This window comes from Ovis canadensis, chromosome 6 (assembly GCF_042477335.2).
Source record: "Ovis canadensis isolate MfBH-ARS-UI-01 breed Bighorn chromosome 6, ARS-UI_OviCan_v2, whole genome shotgun sequence".
NCBI lineage: Eukaryota > Metazoa > Chordata > Mammalia > Artiodactyla > Bovidae > Ovis > Ovis canadensis.
In genome coordinates this window covers 119500445-119526397 of record NC_091250.1, presented here as the reverse complement: position 1 = coordinate 119526397, position 25953 = coordinate 119500445, and the positions used below count along the sequence as shown (strand labels likewise).

General features: G+C 56.6%; 1 protein-coding gene across 3 annotated transcripts in view; it reads left to right on the top strand.

Moving 5' to 3' along the window:
* The window catches only part of WFS1 (wolframin ER transmembrane glycoprotein), a 31917-nt gene extending 7775 nt beyond the window's left edge, over positions 1-24142 (top strand). For all 3 annotated transcript variants that reach the window (XM_069594689.1, XM_069594690.1, XM_069594688.1), the window contains exons 2-8: positions 199-431; positions 9617-9699; positions 10164-10308; positions 12241-12411; positions 14146-14226; positions 15079-15224; positions 21354-24142. In XM_069594689.1, the coding sequence (XP_069450790.1) occupies positions 200-431; positions 9617-9699; positions 10164-10308; positions 12241-12411; positions 14146-14226; positions 15079-15224; positions 21354-23162 (2667 nt within the window). In that variant the 5' untranslated portion in view covers position 199 and the 3' untranslated portion in view covers positions 23163-24142. The remainder of the gene's footprint in view (positions 1-198; positions 432-9616; positions 9700-10163; positions 10309-12240; positions 12412-14145; positions 14227-15078; positions 15225-21353) is intronic.
* Positions 24143-25953: the final 1811 nt, after the last annotated feature.

Here is a 25953-nt window from a genome sequence, read left to right as displayed (position 1 = left end):
CTCCCTCAATTTCCTCATCTGTAAAATGGGAGTGTCTTTGCGGGGGCTGTTGTGAGATTGAATGAGACCACGTGGAATGCTGGGCAGCGCCCTTCCATTTCCCTTTGCCATCCTGTCTCTCTACCAAAAGCTAGAGGCCAGGGCAGCCTGGGCTTGGCTGGCCTCATGTGTTTGATCTCCCGGTTTTTCTCGCATCAGAATGGCTTCCAGCGCCCCTCCTCTGAGCCCCTCCGGCGCCCAGCCTCCGCTGCCACCACAGCCACAAGCCCGCTCACGGCTCAACGCCACCACCTCGGTGGAGCAGGAGCTCAGCGGGGCGCCCCCCGCTCCTGGACCCCAAGTTGGACCTGGATCGGATGCGAGAGACCCAGCCGCTCCGGCCATGCCCCAGGCCTCGCGGGCCAGGAGCCGAGAGAGGATGGACAGAACAGGTAAGGGGCGGGGCCCGGGATGCCGGACTGTCCTCCGTGGGGGGTGTTTTGTGGGGGCCGTGGACACCTGGGTCCTGGCACGTGGGCCAGATGCCCCTGCAAGGTTCCTTCTGCGGGTGGGCGTCCCCTGAAGTCGGGCCCAACCACTCCACCCAGGCCTGTCGACTCCGACCTCCCAGCAGGGTTTGCTCCCAAGTTCATAGACTTGGGCTGCAGCAGATGTCATGCTTCCTTCCTTTTTTTATCATCGAATGCACCGGCTCCCACCTGCTCAGCGACTCGGCAGGTGGTCTGCATCAGGCACTGTGTGGTGGGAGGTGGCGGGAGCCAGGCTCCCCTCTGGTCCCCCCCAGCACTCGGGGCGGCCCACGTCATCATCCCTTGTCCACCACGGCCACTTCTCAGGTGACCGTTCGGTCAAGTCCCTCTGCCTGGTCTGGGGGCCCCCCGTGGCCACTGCCCTTTGAGGCCAGCTGACACCCTGGAATTCCTGGCCCCTGGCCCCTGGCCCAGGTCCCTGCTGCCCTCTGGACCACCATCCTCCATGCCCAGGCCCGGCAGCCAAGGATGGCCCCAAACCCCAGTCCACTCTTGGGCCCCCCACTCAGGTTTCCAGTCTGTCCCAGGAAGCACTTCTCAGGGGCTGAGATGAGATAGTGTGAGGCCCTAGGTGGGCTGGGACCGCTGGTTGTCATGCCATTGACATTGGGGGAGGGTCGCCAGGGTTTGGTCAGTCCACCTGCTGTTCACTGAGCACGGCCTGGTGCCAGCCCTGAGCGGCCATTACCTGGTGGCACAGGTGAGCCCTGCCTCTAAGGGGTCCACAGTCTCCCAAAACACGGGGCCTGGGGATCACAGAGGTGGCCCTGGTGCTGGGCTGGGGAGGGAGCTGGAGGCCTGCCTTGGGAAGAGAGGATGCCTGAGCAAGTTGGAGCCTGCAGCGGGGAGAGAGCACAGCATGGGCAAGGGCCGGAGGGAAGAACTGACCTCGCCTTGGGTGGGCTTGGCCTGGAGAGAGCCCTGGACCTCCTGGGTGATGGGGTGGAAAGAAGGTTGGAAGGATCGGATGTGTGATGCTCGTGTGTCAGGCTTGAGGTTGAGCTACAGCAGGAGTGAGCAGGACCGGGCAGTGGGCTATAACAGGAGCTGTTGTGAAAGGCTCCTTTGCGCTTCGGGGGCTGTTGTAGGTAAAAAAAGCCTCAAGCCTTGCTGTCAGTTTCATAAAAGCAAGGATCCCTGGGTCTCCGGCTGTGATGTTTGGGGAAAATATAGCTGGCATCAACGTTACTTTTTCTAATAACTCACGCAGTGCTTCTCAGTATGTCTGTCTTGTACTCACAGTGACCAACCCCGTGAAATAGGGGCCTTGGCTTTCACTGTAGGTACAGTGATCAAAACAGAGCCCGCTGGGGACACGAGCTCCAGGAATGGTGAAAGCCCCGCGGCTTCTCTTCATGGCTCACTGCCTGTTAGACTTTCTGACCTCTGCCCACAGTAAGAAATACATGTACTGTAGTCATAACCTGGCGCCCACGCCCACGTGCCTGCAAGCACACAACACACGCGCACGCACACGCAGTGGGAATGGAAATTTCCAAAGCAATACTTGCCTTTACTGTGTGCCTGGCTGTCTGGTAGGTCTCCATGATCTTGCTTTTATGTGCAAACAAATGCTGCTTTGGGCAGTTCAGTTGGTTCTGTGACCTTCTGGGTCGACGTCTGCAGTTTGAAAACCGCTGTCTGGTTTGGCGCCAGTGCTGATTTCCTGCCCACCCCGGCTGGGACGCCAGAGCACGCGTCTCTCCATACGAGCTGTTTATGTATGGAGCATCCGGAGCCACGAGGTGGTGCAGGAAGGGTACAGACAGCCGGGGTGGGACGCTTGGCTGGGCTATCGACCTTGAGCTGTGTGCCCTCTCCTGGGAATTGGGAGGCCTCTCTGAGACTGTTTCTGTGAAGTTAGAGCAGCCACGTGGAGCCCGCATGCTGGGACCTCATGCTCATCAGCCCAGCGCGTGGGACGCGGTGCTGAGTCAAGGCCCCTGGTCCCTTAAGTACCTGTGTGGTGGTGTGGGGGAAGGGGTCCGTGCCTCGAGCTGCAGAACCCGATGTGCTGCGTGGGTGTCATCAAGCCTTCCCCCCCCCCCCCCCCTCCAGGCCCCTCCTGGGGCATCACCATGTGCATTGAGGCATCTGTCCAGTTTTAGGGCCCCATCCAGTCCCTCTTGGGTGACCAGCCTTAACCTCAGCTTCGGGCCCTGTGTGCATGCAGCAGCTTCGTGTGAGTGTCAGCCTCTTCTCTCCCCCTGGGAGGCTTGTGCTGCAGACTGTGTGTGCGCACGTGTGCGTGTGCGTGTGCTTTCTCGTGATTTGCACCAGCACAAGGCAAGATGTCGTGACCTTTGTGGTCACAGGGTCCTCCTCTCCCCCAGGTGCTCCGTGTAAGTTAAGGGGGTCCCAGCCCCCACCCCACCCTTCTCCTGCTCAGCCAGCCTTGTCGTTTCATTTTTCCCCTTGAGAAGCCGGCTGCCTGAGGTGACCACCCCCAGCTCAGTACCACCCCTACTCCGTGCAGAGGCACCAGACGCGTGGTGGCAGCACCTGCCAGGTGCCCTGTGAACCTGGAGGCTTTACGTGACCCCTTACGGCAGCCTAAGAGGAGGGCTCTGTCCGTGTCCCCATTTAGAGACCAGGAAACCGAGCCCCTGCCTTGCCAGAGGGGCCAGCACTGAGTGATGGTGGGTGTAGGGGCTCAGTCTCCTGTCCCATAAGGCCCCCTGCCCCCAGCAGAGCTGCAGGGACCTCCAGACTCTGGAGGGTGAACCAGGCCTGAGCTCCCCTGTGTAATCGTGCTGGACTAATGCCCAGCTTACCCCAGAAACACACCCACTGGGCCCTTCTGAGCTCCACATCTCCTTCAGAGATCTGTGTTTTGTTTCCAAGTCCTTTGGGCAGACTGGGCCTGATCTGGAATCTTGGTCTAGCCGCAAACACCACCCTGCAGCCGCAGGGCGTGGAGACCAGGGCTGGAAACATGCTTGGTTTCAATCTGGGTGAAGCGAAACAGCCTCCGAGGACAGACCGAGTCAAGACTGCCAGTTTCAGATAAGGAGAGTCAGGAAACAGATGTGGTCTTGATTGGCTTCTGTCCCCAAGGGGAGGTGCGGAGAGTACTGAGTGAGTTCTGGGCAGGTTGGCAGCCTTGGGCTCCCGACCCCACACTTCTGGGCTGTGCAGCGTCCCTTTCCTTAGTGCCGTCACCATCGCTGAATTGAACACACAGACCCTGCCCTGCCAGCCCTGCACAGCTCAGAGATCATCCACCCAGGGAGGGATTGGGGTTAGTTTTCATTAACTCCCCTGTCCATCTAGCAAAGTTCTGAGCATCGGTCAAGTACCAGTAAGTAACAGCAAGAGGAAGATGGCATCACACCTCCCAGGTTAGGCCTTGCTTGTGGTCCTTGTCTGCGTTAACTCACTTCTCCAGCCACATCCAGTTCAGTTCAGTTCAGTCGCTCAATTGTGTCCAACTCTTTGTGAGCCCACAGACTGCAGCACGCCAGGCTTCCCTGTCCATCACCAACTCCTGGAGTCTCGTCAAACTCATGTCCATTGAGTCGGTGATGCCATCCAACCATCTTATCCTCTGTCATCCCCTTCTCTTCCTGCCCTCAATCTTTCCCAGCATCAGAGTCTTTTCAAATGAGTCATCTCTTCACATCAGGTGGCCAAAGTATTGGAGTTTTAGATTGATCATCAGTCCTGATGAACAGTTGGGACTGACTCCCTTTAGGATGGACTGGTTGGATCTCCTTGTAGTCCAAGAGACTCTCAAGAGTCTTCTCCAACATCACAGTTCAAAAGCATCAATTCTTCAGCGCTTAGCTTTCTTTATAGTCCAACTCTCACATCCATACATGACCGCTGGAAAAACCATAGCTTTGACTAGATGGACCTTTGTTGGCAAAGTAATGTCTCTGCTTTTTAATATGCTGTCTAGGTTGGTCATAGCTTTTCTTCCAAGGAGCACGCATCAGGGGTTAAGTAGAGGGCCCCAGGCCACCAGCTGGTGAGGGGTCAAGTTGAGATGGAACACAGTCTGCGAGTCTGTGCTCAGCCACCGTGATAGCCTTCGGTGGCAGTGGTGACCACAGATGGAGCTCTGGAGTGCCCGGGGCCCTGGGCCTGCCTCCTGCATCGCGGCTCTGAGCAGTGCCCTGTGTACCAGCACAGCAGGGATGGCCAGGGTCGGAGCCCAGGCTGGTCTTCAGACTCAGGGGGGTGAAGGCTCAAGGGAAGGGAGAGACAGAAGAACCAAGTAACTCTGTCCTCTGTGGGGGGCGCCAGGCAGGGGCCACGGAGGACGAGACGCCCTCTCTGCCAACCTCGGTGGGTTGCAGGGTTCACAGGCCCTCAGGAGTGCCAAGTCCACAAGGCCTCCAGTTCTGAGTGTGGGGCTGGCACTCGCTGAGGTGGCCACAGGGCTGCAGACAGGAATGGTGTCTGGAACCCCTGGTGAGGGTTCCGTTTGCCAGGAAGCATACACCCCAGTGTTAACTGAGGGCCTGCCCGGAGGGTGCAGGAGACGGTGGGCAGGGCAGGCAGGGCCCGCCTCTAGGAGGGAGACCCCGGGTCAGTGAAGGGAGGCCCAAACGATGCAAGACACACAGGGCGTGAGGGCTCCAAGGTTGGTGGCTCTGGGCAGCGGTTGGACGTGGGGTCTAGAGGTCAGACAGTCTCAAGTAGGGCCTCAAGGGTCAGGATATGGGGAATGGGTGTTCTGGGGAGCATTAAAGCCTTTAAATGAGAGGAGCAGCGTGATTTCTGTTACATGGAGATGACCGTGGACAACCATGGGAGCTGAGGCCAGTGGCGATGCAGGGCTGTGGGTGGACTGGGCTTTAGGGGAGCTAGACTGAGTCCAGGCCTCTGGCTGGAGTCATCAGGTGGGCCTGGGGGGTGGGCAGGCGGTTTCGCAGTGGGGTTCAGAGCTGGACAGCAGGAATGGACCCTGAGGAAGGCCAGGAGGTGAGAGGAAGGCTGGGATGTGATGGGGTGAGGGGCTGGATGCAAAGCGCTGAGTCCCTGCTTCCCTGGGGACAAGTCACAGCCATAAAAACTCAGTTTCTCCTTGTCCGGTGGAGGTGCTGTCGTGATGATCTCAGGAGCTCTGTACCTGGATTATTTATCCTGACTCTGATGGAAGCCCTGATCTGTCTGGTTGCCATAGCATCCCTGTGATCCCCTCACTCTAGGATGACCTGTCGTGAGGACAGATGGCTGGGGCAGTGAGGCTCTCTTGGGTCTGGTGGCTTCCTCAGATCTCAGGAAACTGGACAATATGCCCTTCATCCCTTACCTTTCCCCTCCTCTTTGAATTCTGAGTCTTGGGTGTCACCTCCTCCAAAAAGCCTCTCCCATCAGGATTGATGACTCCTGGCACCTCCATAGATTCCACTGTTGGACTGTGGCTGTCCTCGCTGGCACCCTGGGTGGGCAGGGAAAGCTGGCGCTCCTACCTCTTTTGGCTCAGTGCCCTTGGCTCCCGGCATCTAGACCGGTCCAGGGCAGGTGCTTGGCAAATGTCTGCTGGGTGAGTGATGAGGGGCAAGGTCCATGACTCCTGCTCGGGCCTGTGGGAAGCTGGGACCTCCTGGCTGGGACCCCCGCCTTAGAACTCAGCCAGGCCCCTGGGAGAGACAGGGTCGCAAGGCTTTGTCCTTCCTGTGTGTTCATGAGAGCCAGCATCTCGAAGGCTGATGGGGCACCCCCGGGTGCAGGGTGACCCAGCTGCCGCACTGATGAGAAGGACACGCGGGATGCCCTTGGGTTCTTGTCACCTTTCCCTCAGTTCAGCCCACGCAGCGGGCATCAGGAGAGGACCAGGGACTCTGGGAGGCCAAGGCCTTGCCCCGGGGCCAGTGAGTAAGGATGTAGAAGGGCAGCAGCCCCAAGAGACAGGAGCAACACAGTTGCTCACTGCGTGTTTCAGATTGTGCTCTTCTTCTCAGAGCCTTTGGCGTGCATTCAGCAATTTAAACAATGCGCTCCAGCCAATCTAGATTGCAGCGGCCGGGTGAAACTGGAAGCCAGCTTCTCTCTCTAGCTCCCAGCTGACTCCAGGAGAACTTGGTGGACATCAAGGGGCTGGCAGAGCCCTCGGGGCTGCTGGGAGGGGGTGCCTGAGGCTCCCCAGCCCACGAACCTGGGGTGGTCCTGAAGAGTGGGAGCGTTTGACTTGCTCAGTACTCATCCTTGTCCATTTCTGCTTAGAACCTGCTCAGATCAGGAAGTTGAGCTTGGCAGTTCAATCTGTGGGCCACACATGTCCCAGGCGCTGTGCGAGGATTTGGGGAGACAGAGCTGGAGACCCTTCCTTGTCGGTCCCCCATCCATTCACCCCTCTGTCTGTTCAGCATTTGCTGATCTGTGTCCTGCCCCAGAGGATGGAGATGGGCCAGACCTGCTGGACACAGACCATCTCCATTAAAGGCCTGTGGGACCGTGAGAGATGCAGGAACACGGAGATGGGCTGTGCCAGGGGAGGGGACAGTTTCCAGGGCCCTCCTTTCATTTTATGACAAAATGTCAGGCTATGAATAACTTCTGTGGAAAATTAATCATGGACAGAATAATCTTTTTAGCCAATAGATCTACGCTTGAATCTTCCATGACCTTGGACTTGTGAATTCAGTCGGTCAGGAAAAGAGCTGTGAACTCGCAGGAGGTACCTGGTGTTGAACTAGGACACGTGGCCTCAGTGAGCCAGGGAGGCCCTGGGGTCAGCAGAGAGGTAGGGCATGGAGGAAGGAAGGGGATGCACCCTGAGAACACCCAACTCTGGACCAGGCACCTAATCCCAAGTGTCCCATTCTTCATTAACAGTCCTGCCAGCTGGATATGACGATGGGATTGGAAATAAGTCTTGCACGGTCACACAACACTTTGATATTGTCAACTGAAAAAAAAAGCACAACCTAAAAGCTGAGAATTATATTTTATTTGGTGGACAAAATCGAAGACTTAACCCTGGAACACAGCCTCTCAGATCTCAGATTGCTCTGAAATACTGCTCTCAAGAGACAAGGGAGGAGCCAGGATACACAGGAGTTTTTGCAACAAAGATCAGGTAGTCGGAACATCAGTAGATTACTGTTAATTAAGGAAAACCAGATATGTTGAGTCAGGGAATTGGGTGCTTTTCTGTGTATGGGGAGGATGCAGGAGTCTGGGCTCACGGAAATCATTCCTTTGATCTGCCCCTCAGCTCTCTGAGATCAGTATCCTGTGCTTTCTCATCCTGTGTCTCCCCAGAGTGCATGGTAGGAGGGGCTGCCGCGTCCTTTGTTTACCGATAGCTGCTCCATCACTCGGTCGTATCTGACTCTTTGGGACCCCATGGACTGTAGTCTGCCGGGCTCCTCTGTCCATGGAATTTTCCAGGCAATAATACTGAAGTGGTTTGCCATTCCCTTCTCCAGTTTACCGATAGGGTAGCAATGTTCTTTCACTCCTAAGGCTCAGAGTGCTAAAGGCAGATTCACACTCGGGTCGGATTTCTCTAACCCTGCACACCCTCCTTCCCTGCCCTCCTCTTTGTTCTCTTAGTCTGAGCCGTTGGCTGGAAAGTGCATTCCAGGGCCGGCAGAGTGTGACAGCAGCCAGAAGGGAGAGCTGACCTTGATGACTTAAGAAGCACCGAGGTCTGGGGCCGGGGCTGGGGTGGACATCCTGGGCCCAGGCCAGGTGAGGTCCCAGGACCTCAGTGCGGAAGCTCAGCATGGGGAGCTCCACAGTGGGACGGGTATCACCAAGCCATCCATCAAGAGGGGCGCAGCACAGGGGCCTGACCTGTGAGTCTCAGGAAGACTCTTCCCCTTTGAGCCATCCCCAGCCCACCCGTTTCCACTCCTGTGTGCCCCAAACTGGACGCGGCCGCTCTGCCTTTGAACTTCAGAGCTGTGTCACCGTAGGCCCCTGCCCTGCTGCCTCCCGACCGGGCACCCTGCACAAAGGGGCTAACTCTGAGCCTGGTGGACGGAGCCGGTCCTGGGAAAGGTCTGGAGGAATGGATCGGGATAGCTAGACATCCAGCACTGTTCCTAGGGACTGCTCTTATTTCCCTGAATTCTGCCTTCCGTTTCCAGAAGTGTCTAGAGATTGAGAGTCTGTTAACCCCAGATGAGCACCTGCTAAGATGGGAGGTGACCATGGGTGGAGGCAGGATGTGGTGTCGGCCATAGGCCCCCTGTATTGATTGCTTAAACCAGAAAAAGGGATTGGTGAAAAGTGATTAAAAAAAAAAACAAACTTTTTATTATGCTACACACTGCAGGAGAGGTTGTAGTGAAATCAGTGAAGTTACATGATGCTTTGGTAACTTAAGATAACATTTTACAAAGTAAATATTGCATGAGGTATGTGATATTTGGATCCTTGGATCAAGTAATTCACCTGAAGACCCCATGCCAGGAGAATGCCTCTAGGATAAAAATACACGCACAGACTGGTTTGTGGCATTGTTTTATAAAATTACGGAGTCTGGGAGTAATCTAAAGGTCCGATGGAGAGGAGAGGCCCAGAGGCCCTGAGTGTCCCCTCAGTGGGATTTCTGAGCCACTGAAGTGATACATTTAACTGCAGAGCCACGTGCAAAGTTGGTTGCGATTCAATGTTACAAATATATATGTGTATATTTCAAAATGTATGTACTGTGATTGTGACCTCCCAAAGTCAATCGTGTGTAGATGACTGTCTTGGAAAACATATATTTGGTTTGTTTATTGGGGTGCTTGGCATTGGGGTGCAGGTTCTTTAAATCATTAAATAAAGAACCTCAGGGACTTTCATTCCATCTCTTGCATCTTTCTAGAGCCCTGTTCAAGCCTGAGATCAGCCGCTCTGACTGCAGTGAACCCCGGGGGCGACAGTGGTTATTGGTCTGTGCCCTGCTCTGTCCCTGTGCCTGGAACAGGGGTTCCTTCCTGGAACCCCTCAGCAGCTTTGCGGTCCCTGCTTCCTGGCTGTGTGGCAATGGAGGGAGCGTCCTGGCAGGTCCTCTCCACACCTGCTCTCATGCTCCTGACTTGGGGCTGAAGCCTGTTTCTGCCAGCCCCTCTCGTCCTCCAACAAGCGACAAGGACCAGCATGGTGACAGTCCGTCTGCTTGCTTTCCTGTGTTAAAGGGCCTGCCAGGGGAGAGGTGGACACGCCCTTTGAGGAAGTCCTGGAGAAGGCCAAGGCTGGGGACCCCAAGGCACAGACGGAGGTGAGGACCAGTGTCCACGGGGAGGCTCAGGGGGCCCGGGACAGGCTGGTGCTGAGCATGCTAGCTGGGCATGGGTACAGCCTGCCTGCACCTGCCATGCGCGGGCCCTCGTGTGTGGGGTTTCCGTGTTTGTGGTGTGTTGCTTTTCTTCCCACCACCCTCCGGGGAACACGTACATGTTCACCTCTGTCCAGCTCACACCTGAACTTGGGCATCACCTCCTCTGATGCCAGCCCTGCCTCCTGCCTGTCTGCATGACCCCACCCCCTTTCTCATCTCATCAGTGGAGGGGTTGGGGTCCCCACACCCTGCTCTGGCTTGGGAGCACCGGGTGGACTGGACCAGGTGAGGGAGCCCAAAGCTGCCTGGTTTGGGGGAGGGGCGAGGCAGGACGTGGACTGGGGGCCCGCGCGCTGCACGGGGAGGCTGCCACAGTGTGTGGTGTGATCAGATCGCGCTTGCAGGTGGGGAAGCACTACCTACAGCTGGCTGGCGATGGGGACGAAGAGCTCAACAACTGCACCGCCGTGGACTGGCTGACCCTCGCTGCCAAGCAGGGCCGGCGTGAGGCCGTCAAGCTTCTCCGCCGATGCCTGGCGGACAGAAGAGGTAGGTGAGGTGGCTCGGAGGGACCCAGGAGGGATGCTGTACTACTCTGCTAAATTAACAACCGAAATAGCAACAGGGGAACCCGGTGCTGGTGACGCCATGGGGAAAAGTAAGTGTGGTTTCTGCTGCCCTCGTGGCTTTGCCACGTAGATGGTTTGGGAGTATAACATGGGCTATTTAGGGAACAAAGCCGTTTTCATCCTCTTTAACTTGTGGTGGGGTCTACGAGGAGATATACCATCTGGATTCTCATCCAAATTGAGTAGACCATGGAGCCAAGTTGGAGGGCATGACAGGCCTGAGGTAGGAGTAGTGCTTTCTGAACTGACTTTCCATCCGGTCTAAGCGGAGCAGCTGGGGACTGGGGGCCAGCGAAGGGCCCACCCAGGCAGGCACTCGCTGCCAGGACGGGTGTGGGTGCTGGGGGGCAGTGATGTGTAGCCTGGCCACTTGGGGATACTTACTATGTTATCCTGCCCAAGGGAAATGGTTCATTCCTGGTGTCAGGGAAAAGTATTCCTGAAGGTTCAAACCTCAGAAGAAAGGTGAAAGTGTGTGTGTCATAAAGGGGGCCTTTTTTATCCCACTCAGATTGCAGAAGTGTTTATGGTTGTTATTGAAAACTTGTATTACATAGAGAACATAAAGATAGAAATTATCGCTAAAAATTATCTTGAAACTCAGAGAGAAGTGCTCCGTAGTTTACTATTTTTCCTTCTGGTTTTATATTGGAATTTTTTTTTTTAACATTAGGGTTATCATATACATATATATAAAACAAAATTTATATACATTATGTCATGTATATATATTTATTATGTATGTATATATAATGTATAGAAATGATATTTATTAACATTATTTATTATTGTATAGAATCTCCTTTCTCTGGACATTAGGCTGATGGCTTTAATGACTTAGAACGGTCATGTTCTGTTGGCCAGAATTTCTTACCAAGCCAGCCTCCCTTGCTTTAGGGCAGGTGGGATGGGCTTGCCTTGGCCAGTCGAGTCAGTGTGGCCCCCAGAGTTCACGGTTGGAGCCAGTGGTCTTCCCAGAGGCCCTGAGGGGGCCAGGGCAGGCCTGAGGACTGGCCGGTGTGTGAGGGAGGGGGCCAGGTCTCATGTGGCCCACACCCTCCACCTTCTCACACTGAACGCATCCTGATCGTAAAAGAAACGTGGACTCCTGTGGAAGGTTAGGGAGATGCTCCAAAGGAGAAAAGAAATATCAGTCCTCCACCCCCATTCTCACTGTCCCCTGGGGTGGGGGTGGCCGGGCTGATGTCCCTGGTAGTCCCTGTGCAGGGGGAAAGGCAGCCTCTAAATGGCCCATGAAACCTGCTCCCCATCTTTCTGTGGGCTAGTCTTGCCCCCTGGGAAAGGGCCATCTACACGGGGACACTGCTTTCGGCTGCCCTCGGAAAGGCTGATGCTGTGAGTGTTGGGGTGCCCCGTCTTGCAGCCTGGCCACTCACTGCAGTGAGACTGACCGGGGTTTGAGACCAGCTCAGCCTCTCTGACTCTGTGGCCTTGGCACCAAGACCAAGACCACCACCCCTGGGTGCCTCAGTTTCTCCATCTGTGAGATGGGAAGAGTAGCACCCCACCAGAGAGGTCCTTGTGAGGGGGAACCTGGGAGGGGAAGGAGCCAGGAAGGTAGGGAGGCCTTGCCCAGCGCCAGCCTTCCACGGCCACTCGGCGAGCATCTGCTGAAAGGCTGGGCTGAGCCTCCCACCCTCGGGGACTCAGGCCAGACACTTGTCTGGCTGGACCCTCGTTTCCGCCCTGGTGACGAAGATGCCTGCAAAGCCACTCGTGGGAATCGCTTCCCAAGCCCCTTCAGGCAGGGCTAGCCGGGGCTGGGGCGTCCTTGCCAGCTTCCAGGAGGGCAGGTGGGCGACCCCAGGTCTCTGACGCCTCCCTCTCTCAGGCATCACCTCCGAGAATGAGCAGGAAGTGAGGCAGCTCTCCTCTGAGACCGACCTGGAGCGGGCCGTGCGCAAGGCAGCCCTCGTCATGTACTGGAAGCTCAACCCCAAGAAGAAGAAGCAGGTGGCTGTGGCGGAGCTGCTGGAGAACGTGGGGCAGGTCAACGAGCACGGTATGCACTCTGCCCGTGGGGCCTCCTGGGCTTCTGTGCCAGGATCCTGGGGGCTCTATGGGAGCTGGCATGGGGGGCTCCAGGGAGCTTCTCGTGGGGACCTCGCAGGTGTCCTGTAAGGCTCCGGAGCATCCTTCCTGGGTGTCCTGTTCCTGGCGCCCCTCAGGGCACCACCCAGCTCTGGTTCTACCTGACTCACTCCACCCCTAGGGTTCTCTCACCTGCTGCCCATGGGTGGAGCTGCAGGCCTTGGCGTGTCCAGGGTGTCCTCCTCCTCCTGAAGGGGACAGGGCGTGGGGAGGGTGAGAGTTGCCAGCAGCGACCTGGGTCCCTGAATCCCCGAGAGCCTCTCCAGGGCTGGCCCCATTGCCAGCCTCTTCAGTGCCCCCACCTCCTTCTAACCCGGCTTTGCGAGAAGGGCATGGGCAGCTGGAAGGACAGATGGACCAGGAGAATGGGCGTCCCTGACTGGGTGTGGTCTCTCCGTTTCCAGGGTCGGGGCTGACTTCTGTCTCTTGGTAACCTTGATAAGCACCTGCCCAAGGCTCCACCCAGCTTCCTTCTGCCCCAAGGGGGAGATGCTGGGGGTGGGGGTGGGGCTGGGGCCACCTGCCACACATCAGAGAAGATGGGTGGGTGGGCACCTCTGCCCCTTCCCCGGGCAGGACTCTTGTCTGATCTCTGATCCTCTGGGGCCTGACAGAGGCAGCCATGAGGCCTGGGGCTCCAGTGGCAGGACCCCCGAGAGGCATGCTCCACCTGAAAGGCCCAGCCGCCCCTCGTGGGGCCCCAGCGACCTTGTGGGGCCACGTCCCCACCCCGTTCCTGCTGCTCCCTCACCTGCTCTGGGCTCACCTGTGATCCCGTGACCCCTCTCAGTCACGGCGCCCCTCCCCTTGTGTTGTCTTGCCCTGTAGTCCAGCCCCTACCTGACCCAACCCTGCCAAGGCCACCTGGAACCTGACACGGGAGACCCCAGTGAACGCCTGCCTGGGTGTGGGTGTTGCAGGGGGAAGGTGTCGACAGAGGGCAGGATATCTCAGTCCTGGCTCAGTGTTCACCCACTGAACTAACTTCTGCACCAGGGCTGGGGACACAGGAAGGCCTGCCTAGTTGCCCTGGGGAGCTTGGTCTCTTCCAGGGAAAGATCACACCAAGGGACAGTGCCAGCAAAGATGTCCGGGGGCAGGCTGTGCTGATCAGAGAGTGTGGCGTGTCCAGGGCTCAGATTGTGCCCAGTGGGGCCTGGGTCACCTTGTGATGGAAGTTGAGCAGTAGTGGTTCCAAGGGTTGGCCCTTGCATAGCCCTCCAGGGCTGCATGGGGAACACTGACAAGTTTCTGGGGGCTTGCAGGGGATGGGGGCTTCCCTCATAGCTCAGTTGATAAAGAATCCGCCTGCAATGCAGGAGACCCCAGTTTGATTCCTGGGTCGGGAAGATCCGCTGGAGAAGGGATAGGCTACCCACTCCAGTATTCTTGGTCTTCCCTGATAGCTCAGCTGGTAAAGAATCTGCCTGCAATGCAGGAGACCTGGGTTCGATCCCTGAGTTGGGAAGATCTCCTGGAGAAAGGAAAAGGCTACCCACTCCAGTATTCTGGCCTGGAGAATTCCATGGACTGTATAGTCTGTGGGGTCACAGAGAGTCGGACATGACTGAGTGACTTTCACTCACTCACTGCAGGGGATGGGGCAGTCAGCCAGCCTTGACTCTCCCCCATTCTGTCCGTGCAGATGGCGGGGTGCAGCCCGGGCCCGTCCCCAAGTCCCTGCAGAAGCAGAGGCGGGTGCTGGAGCGCTTGGTCAGCAGCGAATGTGAGTACGGCCAGTCCTGTGCTAGCGACACCTTTGGCCATGGTGTCGCCCCTAGCACCCGGGGCATCGTGTCTGCGCACCCCCCAACCCCCATCAGTCCAGGCCTGGCCCCCCGGGTCTCAGAAGCTGACGGATCTTCCGTCCAGTCCCTTCAGAGCTATTGGTTGGGCATCAGTGTTCTGGGCTCTGGGATTTGGACCCCACTCACTGGGAGCACATACACACTAGAGGGACAAGAGGGCAGTGTAACTGTCCCTGATGGAGAAGGATGCTGGGGCCTGTGATGGCTGTGAGCCCGCAATGGTGGGGAGGTGGGTAGCCCATGAGGGGCAAGGAGGTGGATGTTCCAGACTGAGTGAGCAAACCTCATTGGCAAAGGCCTGGGAGCACCCAGCAGGCAGTGGGGGCTGTCCCCAGCATGGGCTGTGGGGAGATGGGGATGTTGGGCTGAACTTAGGGGTGGGGGGTAATGAAGGTTTGGGCACATGCCTGGCACGTAGTAGGCCCTTGGAGGATGCGTGTTGGCTGGAGGGGCTAGTAGGTGGCTGGGCTGCAGGGGTCAGGGCCGAGGGAGTAAGGGGATCTGAGCAGCATGGGTGGAAAATGTTCTGAAGAAGGGTCCGCATGGAGCCTGGCTCAGGCAGCCCCCCAGGACTTGAAGGGCAGGGGACGCTTTGGGGGAGGGATGGCAGGCCTGCCTGCCTCTCTCTCCTCTCATCATCTGGGTCTGAGAGGGGTCACCCATCTCTGGTCTGACCCTGGCACAGCCGCTGCCCACCACGTGCCCATCTCCATGGGGCAGCAGTGCTTGTGGTCTCACCAACCCCACGTGTGTCCTCTCCTGTGCTTTAGCCAAGAGCTACATAGCCCTGGATGACTTCGTGGAGATCACTAAGAAGTATGCCAAGGGCATCATCCCTGCCGACCTGTTCCTGCAGGATGATGACGATGACGAGGTGGCGGGCAAGAGTCCCGAGGACTTACCCCTGCGCCTGAAGGTGAGTCCTTGGCCTGGGCCACCTGCCCGCCTGGGTGCCCCCCAGGAAGCTGTAGGTGGGAGACCTCACCCAGCAGGGAACCTCCAGGGCTGTGTCGCTTGTCCTGGGGAGGCCCGTGCCGCCAGGTCGTCCACGTAGCTGCATAAGGACGCGTCCTTGTGAAAGGAGGCCTCCCGCACATGCTCAGGCTTTGGAGGCAGGGGCGCTGTTGGGGTTGGGCGGGCCCAGTGGTTGTTGGACGTGCACGGGCATCTTTGCATCTTTCCCTGCAAAATGCCGTGTGGGGAGCAGGGTGCTGTGTGCTGGAGACTGCCTTTCACATAGACTCCGTCCTTCGGAAAAATTGTCCATTTATGGCCCAGAGGGGAGGTCAGTTCCTCGAAGGTGCCTCCCCCCAGAAGCAAAGTGCGGTCTTGTGTTCAGGAGGGCTCTGCGGTGGTGCCTGTTTATCTGGATCTTCAGGGGTTTGGGGAGCAAGCAGATGTGGAGAGGGTGGCAGGGGAGGTGACCGAGGGCAACCTGAATGTGGACGGGGGTGGTGGGAGGAAGCTTGTGTTTGCCACCGCCTCCTGCCAGCGAGCAGCCGTGATGACAAGGGATGAGTGCGGCGCGTCCAGATCTGTGCCGACAGCCAGGAGTGGCCGCTCACGCCCCTGGAGTCACAGCTTTTGTTTTCCTGGCCATGTAGTTTGTGACTAAAAGGGGCAGATATAAGCCTTGGTGAAGTGTGACCACGCCCTCCCTTCACCAGTTTCTCCAAGTTCAGCTCAGGGGGTTGAATTTGTCTTCTGTATCTCCCTTTGCTGAGAGCACCAGGATTTTCAGAAGTCTGGCCACGTGGCCCCAGACAGGTCCATCCCCACAAGTGGCCAAGGGGACCCGGCCAGCACAGGGGGTCTCTGGGCAGACAAAGCATCACAGAGCCCCTGGCGTTGGTCCCCAAGAGTCCGTAGGGTTCTGTGCTTCCTCAGCTCCTGGGCCTGTGTGTGACCTGCCCACAGTGCGGTTGGAATGTGAGCAGGACTGGGGCTGGTGATGGGAAGTGTGCTGGTGTATCCTCATCCCAGACATGGCCTCAGTGTAAGCCCCGTGCTAGGGCTCAGAATATGGAGGCTCAGAAAGCCACCCTCGTGGGTGGGAAGGCCGCCTCTGGGAAGCAAGTTCCTCAGAGAAGCTGCAGCCCAGAGGGTGGGTGTGAAGGCCACGCTCCGGACCAGCAAGCTTCCTGAGAGCCCCTGAGGGCAGGTAGGGTGTCGGGGTGAAGGTTCTGAGGCGCAGGGTCAGGACAGCCCAGGAGCTGGACCAGGGAGGTCACCGCCTTTACTGAGGGCCCACCTGGGGGCAGGCCTGGGCTAAGTGTGTTTCAAATGCCATGAGAGAGGCATGTTCTTACTAACATGAGGGAGGAAAGGTGGAGCGTTTGCCATGGTTCTTGGCTAAAGAGGAGGTGCTCCCCAAATGCCAGTGAGGGTCAAAGGTGAGGGAAGAAGCCCTGTGGGCCAGGCGGTCCCGGCCTGGACATCCTAGTTTGCATTGTCCTGGCATAATTACTAATATTGCCTGCTTTCAAAAACATCTCAGTTTGGACAGCAAGTTATGTCACATTCCTTACGGGTGACAAACTCAGTGCTGTAAGATGTCTGAAACTCCTTTTTGTGAAAAAGAGATTTCAAGTATCCTGACAAGAAATAAGCCTATTTTAAATTTTTTTTTTCATTTTTTGCAATTGTTGTCAGAGCACTTCTGATTGCTTTACAATTTATCTCATTATAAGTGTTTTGGAAGGCTTCCCTGGTGGCTCAGTGGTAAAGAACCTGCCTGCCAACGCAGAGGACACAGGTTCGATCTCTGATCCGGGAAGATCCCACATGCGGTGGAGCAACTGAAGCCGCAAGTGCTACTACTGAAGTTTCTGCCCTTAAAAGCCTGTGTTTCACAGCGAGAAAGGCCGCTGCAATGAGAAACCCACGAACTGCAACAAAGAGTAGCCCCTGCTGTCTGCAACGAGAGAAGAAAGCCCGCGCAGAAACAAAGACCCATCTCAGCCAAAAAAAAAAAGTGTTTTGGAAAAGAGAGAATGAATCGGAGCAGAATGAATTTCCTGGAACTCAAAGCTGTCCTGGCTTTTATTAACCACTCCCTGGGAACAGAGAAGGCGCACGTGCCTGGGGAGGGCCTGGCACCCCCAGTGGAAAGTGCCAGACACCTCTCTGCAAGCTGATGTGACCCCCAGGGACGTTCTAGGCTCCAGGCTTCTCCAGCCTTTGTGACAGATGAAACCTTCTTAAAGATAGATTCAGAAATGTCTTAAAATCATAACAGTGTTTGCATCACATTATTGAAAATCCAGCATGTGGACGTGCGCTCGGGTCTGAGCAGGGTCTCGATGAACCAGCCGGGACCCTCTGGGCAAGGGGTGGCCTCCTTGGTTGGCTGCCCAGGTCGGTACCAGGCAGTTCTCTTCAGGTTTTCACGTCAGCCAGGCGTGTCCAGGGTGAAGGCTGCTGGTGACCGCAGCCCCTGGTCAGGGTGCCCTTTCCCGTCCTGTCATGAACTGACTCCCTACTCGTTTTTTAAAAAAACTTCTTTCTTGCTCAAAGTGAAGTTCATTTTAATTTATTTGGACTGCCTCTACAGAAAAGGTTTCTACTGTCACAATTTGGTGGAGTCCCAAGCAGCAGGGCTTGGGTAGAAGCGACAGGGAGCAGAACAGGGACCTTAAAGGACAGCTCTGGTCACGGCGGCCACAGGGGCTCACTGTGTCAGCAGAGGCCAGCACTGTTGGATTGCAGGTTCTAGAAGCTTCGTTGTCTTTTAAATATCCTCTCAGCCATGTGATTGTGTGGTCTCAATAGGCCAAAAAAACCCCAACAACAACAATAGATAATGTGAATGGTTTTGAGCATTAGGAGTTTCAGGTTAATTTTAAGGTGCCAGCTACTTGGGTGCCTCCAAGCCAGCTCCCCCAAAGCTGTTCACCACTGACTGTGCAGAGTGAGAATGGAGGTGAGAACAGGGACACTGGGTGCCTCTGGTCTGTCTGGTTAGAGAGGCCCTGTCGACAGGGATTAGCAGAGCAGACAGCGGCTGATGCATGCGTGGGTTCTTTCCGTTGTTGATGTGTCTGGCTTTTGGTCGAAGGGGCTCCTGCAGAGCTGGAGCAGGTTCTTTTTGGAGATACTGGTTTGCTGTCTGGCAAGTGTCAGATATGTGGGTGATACCACTCTAATGGCAGAAAGTTAAACTAAAGAGCCTCTTAATGAAGGTGGAAGAGGAGAGTGAAAAAGCTGGGTTGAAACTCATTATTTAAAAAACAGGGGATCATGGCATTTGGTCCCATCATTTCATGGCAAATAGAAGAGGGAAAAAGTGGAAAGAGTGACAGATTTTACTTCTTGGGCTCCAAAATCATTGCGGATGGTGACTGCAGCCATGAAATTAAAAGACACTTGCTCCTTGGAAAGAAAGCTATGACAAACCTTGACAGCGTATTAAAAAGCAGACGCATCACTTTGCTGACAAAGGTCTGGATAGTCAAATCTATGGTTTTTCCAGTAGTCATGTGTAGGTGTGAGAGTTGGATCATAAAGAAGGCTGAGAGGTGAAGAAATGATGCTTTCGAATTGTGGTGTTAGAGAAGACTCTTGAGAGTCTCTTGGACTGCAAGGAGATCAAACCAGTCTATCCTAAAGGAAATCAACCCTGAATATTCATTGGAAGGACTGTTAGTGAAGCTCTAATACTTTGACTACCTGATGTGAAGAGCCGACTCATTGGAAAAGAGCTTGATGCTGGGAAAGACCGAGGGCAAAAGGAGAAGGGAACCACAGAGGATGAGACGGATGGCATCACCGACTCAATGGACATGAATTTGAGCAAACTCCAGGAGATAGTGGAGGACAGAGGAGCCTGGTGTGCTGCAGTCCATGGGGTTGCAAAGAGTCAGACCTGACTTAGCAACTGACCAACAACAAGTGTCAGAAATCCCCACCAAGGCTGACTTTATGGTATCCGAAGTTCCTTGGTACCCTCCTCCAGACAGGGTGAGCACTGGGTCTCCTCCTGGGGAAGCTGGCCCCAGTGAGCTGGGGGAGCCCTGAGCTGGTTTGTTGGTTTCATCATTTTCTTGCTTGTTCTGAAACAGAGGGTAACTGTTAGTTAAATGAGGAATTCAGCTCTTTGAACATATACAAGTGGGGTTTCCCAGGTGGCTCAGTGGTAAAAGAACCCGCCTGCCAATGCAAGAGACTTGAGAGATACTGATTCAATCCCTGGGTCAGGAAGATCCCCTGGAGCAACCCACTCCAGTGTTCTTGCCTAGAGAATCCCTTGGACAGAGGAGCCCGGCAGGCTACAGTCCATGGGGTCTCACAGAGTCAGACACAGCTGAGCATGCATGCACTCCCCCATGTGGGTGTCTATAGAAGTGTGCACACACACACACACACACACACATTGTTAAACACTCCTGTTTCCCCTGTAAGCCCAGGTCCCTCTTACCTGGAAAACTCACTCTGCCAACTTCTCCCGGGTGTCCTGGTCATCCAGAGTTGACACCCCAGCCTCTTGGGCAGATGACGGCCACACCCTACAGTCCATGGGGTCTCACAGAGTCAGACACAGCTGAGCATGCATGCACTCCCCCATGTGGGTGTCTATAGAAGTGTGCACACACGCACACACACACACACACACACAGTTAAACACTCCTGTTTCCCCTGTAAGCCCAGGTCCCTCTTACCTGGAAAATTCACTCTGCCAGCTTCTCCCGGGTGTCCTGGTCATCCAGAGTTGACACCCCAGCCTCTTGGGCAGATGGCGGCCACACCCCAATGTTGCCACTCAGTCATGCTCCCCCAGGATCCCAGCTCCTCCTCTGCCCTTATGTTCATGGGGCAGAAGGAGCATGTCCCCAGGATGTAGATGGAGGCAGTGCCACTCACCTCACCTGGCTACTGACCGGGCTTCCATCACATTGCCCCTCAAATGGGCTGTGGGCTCCACTGGGCTTCCCTGCCCCGACATGGGTGTTCCTCACAAGGACCACCCCTCTCCAGTGTGGTCCAGTCCACGCCCCTGACCTCCTTGCGTGAGCCCTAGCACGGTCATGGACACGTTCTCTTCTCAACTCCTTCAGCTTCTTTTCCGTCTCCCTGGAGCCCTGGTAGAGCTGAGAGCCTCAGGACCAGGCAGGTGTGGGGACCACCCTGGGTGGCGGGACCGTCCCTGCCTCCTGCCCGAGGCTGATCCCCTACTTGCCTCCCTGCCAGCCCCTCATTCCTCTTCTCTTGTGGGAAAGGACAAGGGTTTCTGCTGCCCTTGGCTCTGTGTACAGTCTGGGGTTGGGGAGGTGGGACGCGATGCAGGGAGCACCCCCCGGGGGCTGTGTGTCTGTTTTGAGCACATGGGTGTGCAGGGGTGGGTGGTGCAGGCGGCGGGTGTTGGGGCTCCTGCTGCCGTGAAAATGTCACATTAGCCCTGTTACAGCTGAATCATTTCCATTCACGTGGCGTGAACTCTCCTTTCTGGAGTCCCCGCTCCTGGGATGGGCAGGGCCCAGGGTAGGCTGGTAAAGCAGCACTTCCTCTCCCCCTGGGTGGGTCACCCACCCCACCCACCCCACCCCCAATCCACCAGAGACAGAGGCTTAGGAGGTGAAGTCCTCATCACAGGGGTGGCTGAGATGCAAGTAGCCTGGTCCTCTGTTGTCTTTGCAAGTGTGAGGCCCCATGGGGAAGGAAGAGGGGGCCAGGTGGGCTCCCTGAGGCACCCAAGATCTCACAGGGGAAACCGGCACTCATGAGCCTGGAGACCCTTGTGGACTGTCGGGTACAGTCAGGGACTAAGGTTTGGCAGGAGGTAGAGGGCAGACCCTGCAGAACTGGGTAGAATCAAGGGCAGGTTTGTGGGGACCATGTGGAGCATCACCGCCTAGAGAGAGAGAGCTACAGGTGGAAGGACTTTGCAGACCGAAGGACCCGCCATTGGTTGAAACAGTGGGTGAGTTCACTTTGCCCAGGGACAGGCCCCGGTTTCAGGGAGACTGGAAAGGCCAACCAGGGAGCAGTGACGCGGCACAGAGCAGTCCAGGTTCTAACGCCCCTCCTTCGTCTCCACCCCTCCTCCCAGGTGGTCAAGTACCCCTTGCACGTCATCATGGAGCTCAAGGAGTACCTGATTGACCTGGCGTCCCGGGCGGGCGTGCACTGGCTGTCCACCCTCGTGCCCACCCACCACATCAACGCCCTGGTCTTCTTCTTCATCATCAGCAACCTCACCATCGACTTCTTCGCCTTCTTCGTGCCCCTGGTCATCTTCTACCTGTCCTTCGTCTCCATGGTCATCTGCACCCTCAAGGTTTTCCAGGACAGCAAGGCCTGGGAGAGCTTCCGCGCGCTCACCAGCCTGCTCCTGCGCTTCGAGCCCAACCTGGATGTGGAGCAGGCCGAGGGTAACTTCGGCTGGAACCACCTGGAGCCCTACATCCACTTCCTGCTGTCCGTCTTCTTCGTCATCGTCTCCTTCCCCATCGCCAGCAAGGACTGCATGCCCTGCTCGGAGCTGGCCGTCGTGTCGGTCTTCTTCACGGCCACCAGCTACATGAGCCTGAGCACCTCGGCCGAGCCCTACACCAGGAGGGCCCTGGTGACCGAGGTGGCGGCTGGCCTGCTCTCCCTGCTGCCCACCATGCCCGTCGACTGGCGCTACCTGAAGCTCCTGGGCCAGACCTTCTTCACGGTGCCCGTGGGCCACTTGGTCGTGCTGAACGTGAGCGTGCCCTGCCTGCTGTACGTCTACCTGCTCTATCTGTTCTTCCGCATGGCCCAGCTGAGGAACTTCAAAGGCACCTACTGCTATCTGGTCCCCTACCTGGTCTGCTTCATGTGGTGCGAGCTGTCAGTGGTCATCCTGCTCGAGTCCACCGGCCTGGGGCTGGTGCGGGCGTCCGTGGGCTACTTCCTCTTCCTCTTTGCTCTCCCCATCCTGGTGTTCGGCCTGGCGCTGATGGGCGTGGTGCAGCTGGCCCGCTGGTTCGTGTCCCTGGAGCTCACCAAGATCGCCGTCAGCCTGGTGCTCTGCAGCGTCCCCCTGCTGGTCCGCTGGTGGACCAAGGCCAACTTCTCCGTGGTGGGGATGGTCAAGTCCCTGACTCGGAGCTCCATCGTCAAGCTCATCCTGGTGTGGCTCACGGCCATCGTGCTCTTCTGCTGGTTCTACCTGTACCGCTCAGAGGGCATGAAGGTCTACAACTCCACGCTGACCTGGCCGCAGTATGGCTTCCTGTGTGGGCCGCGGGCCTGGAAGGAGACCAACATGGCCCGCACCCAGATCCTGTGCAGCCACCTGGAGGGCCACCGGGTCACGTGGACCGGCCGCTTCAAGTACGTGCGGGTGACGGAGATCGACAACAGCGCCGAGTCGGCCGTCCGCATGCTGCCGCTCTTCCTGGGCGACTGGCTGCGCTGCCTGTACGGCGAGGCCTACCCGTCCTGCAGCCCGGGCAACGTCTCCACGGCCGAGGAGGAGCTCTGCCGTCTCAAGCTCCTGGCCAAACACCCGTGCCACATGAAGAGGTTCGACCGCTACAAGTTCGAGATCACAGTGGGCATGCCCTACAGCGGCACCAATGGCAGCCGCGGGCCTGAGGAGGATGACGTCACCAAGGACATCGTGCTGCGGGCCAGCAGCGAGTTCAAGGACGTGCTCCTTCACCTGCGCCAGGGCAGTGTCATCGAGTTCAGCACCGTCCTAGAGGGCCGCCTGGGCAGCAAGTGGCCCGTCTTCGAGCTCAAGGCCATCAGCTGCCTCAATTGCATGGCGCACCTCGCACCCGCCCGGCGGCACGTGAAGATAGAGCAGGACTGGCGGAGCGTTGTGCACAGCGCCGTCAAGTTCGCCTTCGACTTCTTCTTCTTCCCCTTCCTGTCGGCGGCCTGAAGACGCCTCCCCTGCAGGAGCGGCGGTTGCGCGTGGCTGCCAGGACCTCCCCCGTGTGCACCCCCCTCCCCCCCGTGCACCCCCCTCCCCCCCACCCAGCTGGCCGGCACAACACTCATCTGTGTGTGTGTGTGTGTGTGTGTGTGTGTGTGCAAACGCAGGGCTTTGGAGATCCTCAGTCGCTCACGGCCGGCTCACACCTCCGTGAACAGGCTGACCGCTGTAGCTCTCTCCACCCTGAGCGCCCGGCGTGGTTGGAAATTGCATGCACGGCCTCCACCCGTAGCCCCGACCGACCTCTCCACGTGCAGCTGGTATGCCAGCCAGACTAGGATTCCGGTGCCCGGAAAGCACTTTACAGACACTTGTTCTCCCTCCTGCACCTCCCCCACGCACGACCCCCACCCCCCCTACCCCCTCACTTTCGTTTGAGTTTGTTCTTTGAATAACCAGTAGTGCTGCTGTGTAAACTTGATAGCCTTTCTTATTTATTTGATCCCTGCTAAGCCTTGACAGCTGTTTGCCGAGCCCAGGGGTGGGGGGTGGGGGCTGCAGAGCTGCTCTGTCACATGCCTGGGGCCCCTCCTGACTCAGAGGGAGGCCACACGGGCAGAAGCCCTGAGCTCTGCTTTAAGCAGCCTACCCACCTGGAGGCTCTCCTGCCTGGTGGGTTGTGGGTGAATTTGCCAGGGTCTTGCCCAGATTTACAGGGACCATCCCTGGGTAGATGCGGGTTTGATCCCTGGGCCAGGAAGAGCCCCTGGAGAAGGAAATGGCTACCCACTCCAGTATTCTTGCCTGGAGAATCCCATGGACAGAGGACCCTGGCAGGCTACAGTCCATGGGGTCGCAAAGAGTTGGAAATCATGGAATCTGGATTGCAAACCCTTCCCAGTGCTCCGAAAAGCTAGACCATGTTCAGAACCAGAAAGCAGAAAGTCAAGGTCCTGAAGCAGCTGAAATAAAAACCGTTGGTGAAATTTGCTATCCTTTAAGTCATTTTTTTTTAAGTGCATGCTAGAGAATCAACAGGTGTCTACACTTGCGCTGAATTACACACAAGTACAGTTTGAGTTACAAAGAGCGGAATTCTCAATAAGCAACCCCAGCCCCACTGGGCCAGGGACCCCACCACCCAGCTGTCCACTCAGGCCTTACTAGGTGTGAAATGCACATGGTTTCAATGATTTGAGAAACTCAATGCTGCTGAGAGGTTCATTACATGGTCGTTCGTGACTCAGTAGCTGCTGCCTTGTTCGGGAGTATGCTTTTTGAAACCATATCCTGTGTTCAGAAATGAACGATGATAATCCCATAGCATTATCATCAGACTTGAGCCATGCTGGGGGCTCAAGCAGCTTGGGGTCCCTCAGAAGCCTTAGCGCCCTGGGTGGGGGTGCCTGTCTGTCCGGGTCTCTTGGGCAGGAGGACATGTCCTCCTGGGTCCCTCTAGTCCCTGGCGACCTCTGCTTTCCTCTAGTGGGCCGTGCCCCCACCCAGTGAGCAGCAGGTCCAGTTTGTTGTGTGGTCAGGAAACCTGGAGTTGTTCACACATTGGTCTGTGGTCGGGACTTGGTTCAGGGAGCGGCTGCCTCCGTTTTGAACATGCATTTCAGCGTGGTGGCCGGCAGCTGCGTCCCTGTACAGCTGACCCTTCCAGTGTTGTCCTCCAGCCTGGTCAGTTCTGCCTGACATCCCACATGTTGGAAAGTGCTCAGGAGGGCAGTGGCCCTCAGAGCTGTGTGTTTGCTCCCAGGTTTCTTCCCAGGCAGTGAGATGAGGTTAAAGGTCAGCCCCACCCCGCTTCTGATCTGGAGGTTTGTGAGGCCCTGAAATGGGTTCATAGTTCAGCTCTGCCTCCCAGACTCCCCACGGATGGTCCAGTTGCGAGAGCGGGGCGGGCGGAGCTGCCTGGTTTTCTGAGTGAATGCAGATGACCTCATCTCATCCTCCTGGGCCTGGGGGAGGTGCCGTGACAACACTGATCCGCAGAAAACAGTTTCGGGAGAGGAGGTCACACTGAACAATGGGGCCAGAATTAGACCGTGGTCCCCTGGGCCACGCTGTTACTCTGCTCCCCAGCAGAGCTGCCCCCTAGGAGCAGAAGGTGGGGTGGTCTCATGGGAGGATTGCCCTGGATCTGCCGTTCAGCCCCTGTCCCCAGGTTCCAGCATCCTGATCTATAAAATGGTGAGTCTGGGTTAGATCAGTGGTTTGCAAAAACTACTGGGTTGGCCAAAATATTCTCTTGGGTTTTTCCATAGGAGGGGATGGAAAAACCTGAACAGACTTTTTGGCCAACCCAATACCTAGCAATGAAACCCTTTTTTAAAAGTTAGATGTACAGAACTCCAAGTGAAAACAGTGTTATTTGTAAGTTTCGATGTAACCTACACAGCAGACGAGAAAGGAGGCCACCCGGCTGGTTCGAACCCCTCGTCCCAGCTGTGTGACCTCAGACAGCTTCACCCTTTCCAGGCCTCCGGTGCCTCTTCTATGACAGGAATGTAAGAGGGCTGGCCTCATTGGTTGTTTTTAGGGACTAGACTAGTTAATTTTATTGCAGAGTGGTTACAACAGTGTCAGGCACTAGTAAATACTCATTTGTGAATGTTTTAAACATAGTTAAACATTCATGGAACTTCAGAACCGATTAAGAACCTTACACAGGCCCTTGGGCTTCCCAGGGGGCTCAGAGGTAAAGAACCCACCTGTAATGCAGGAGATGCAGGTTCAATCCTGGAGATGTGGGTTCAATCCCGGGTCGACCCCCTGGAGAAGGAAATGGCAG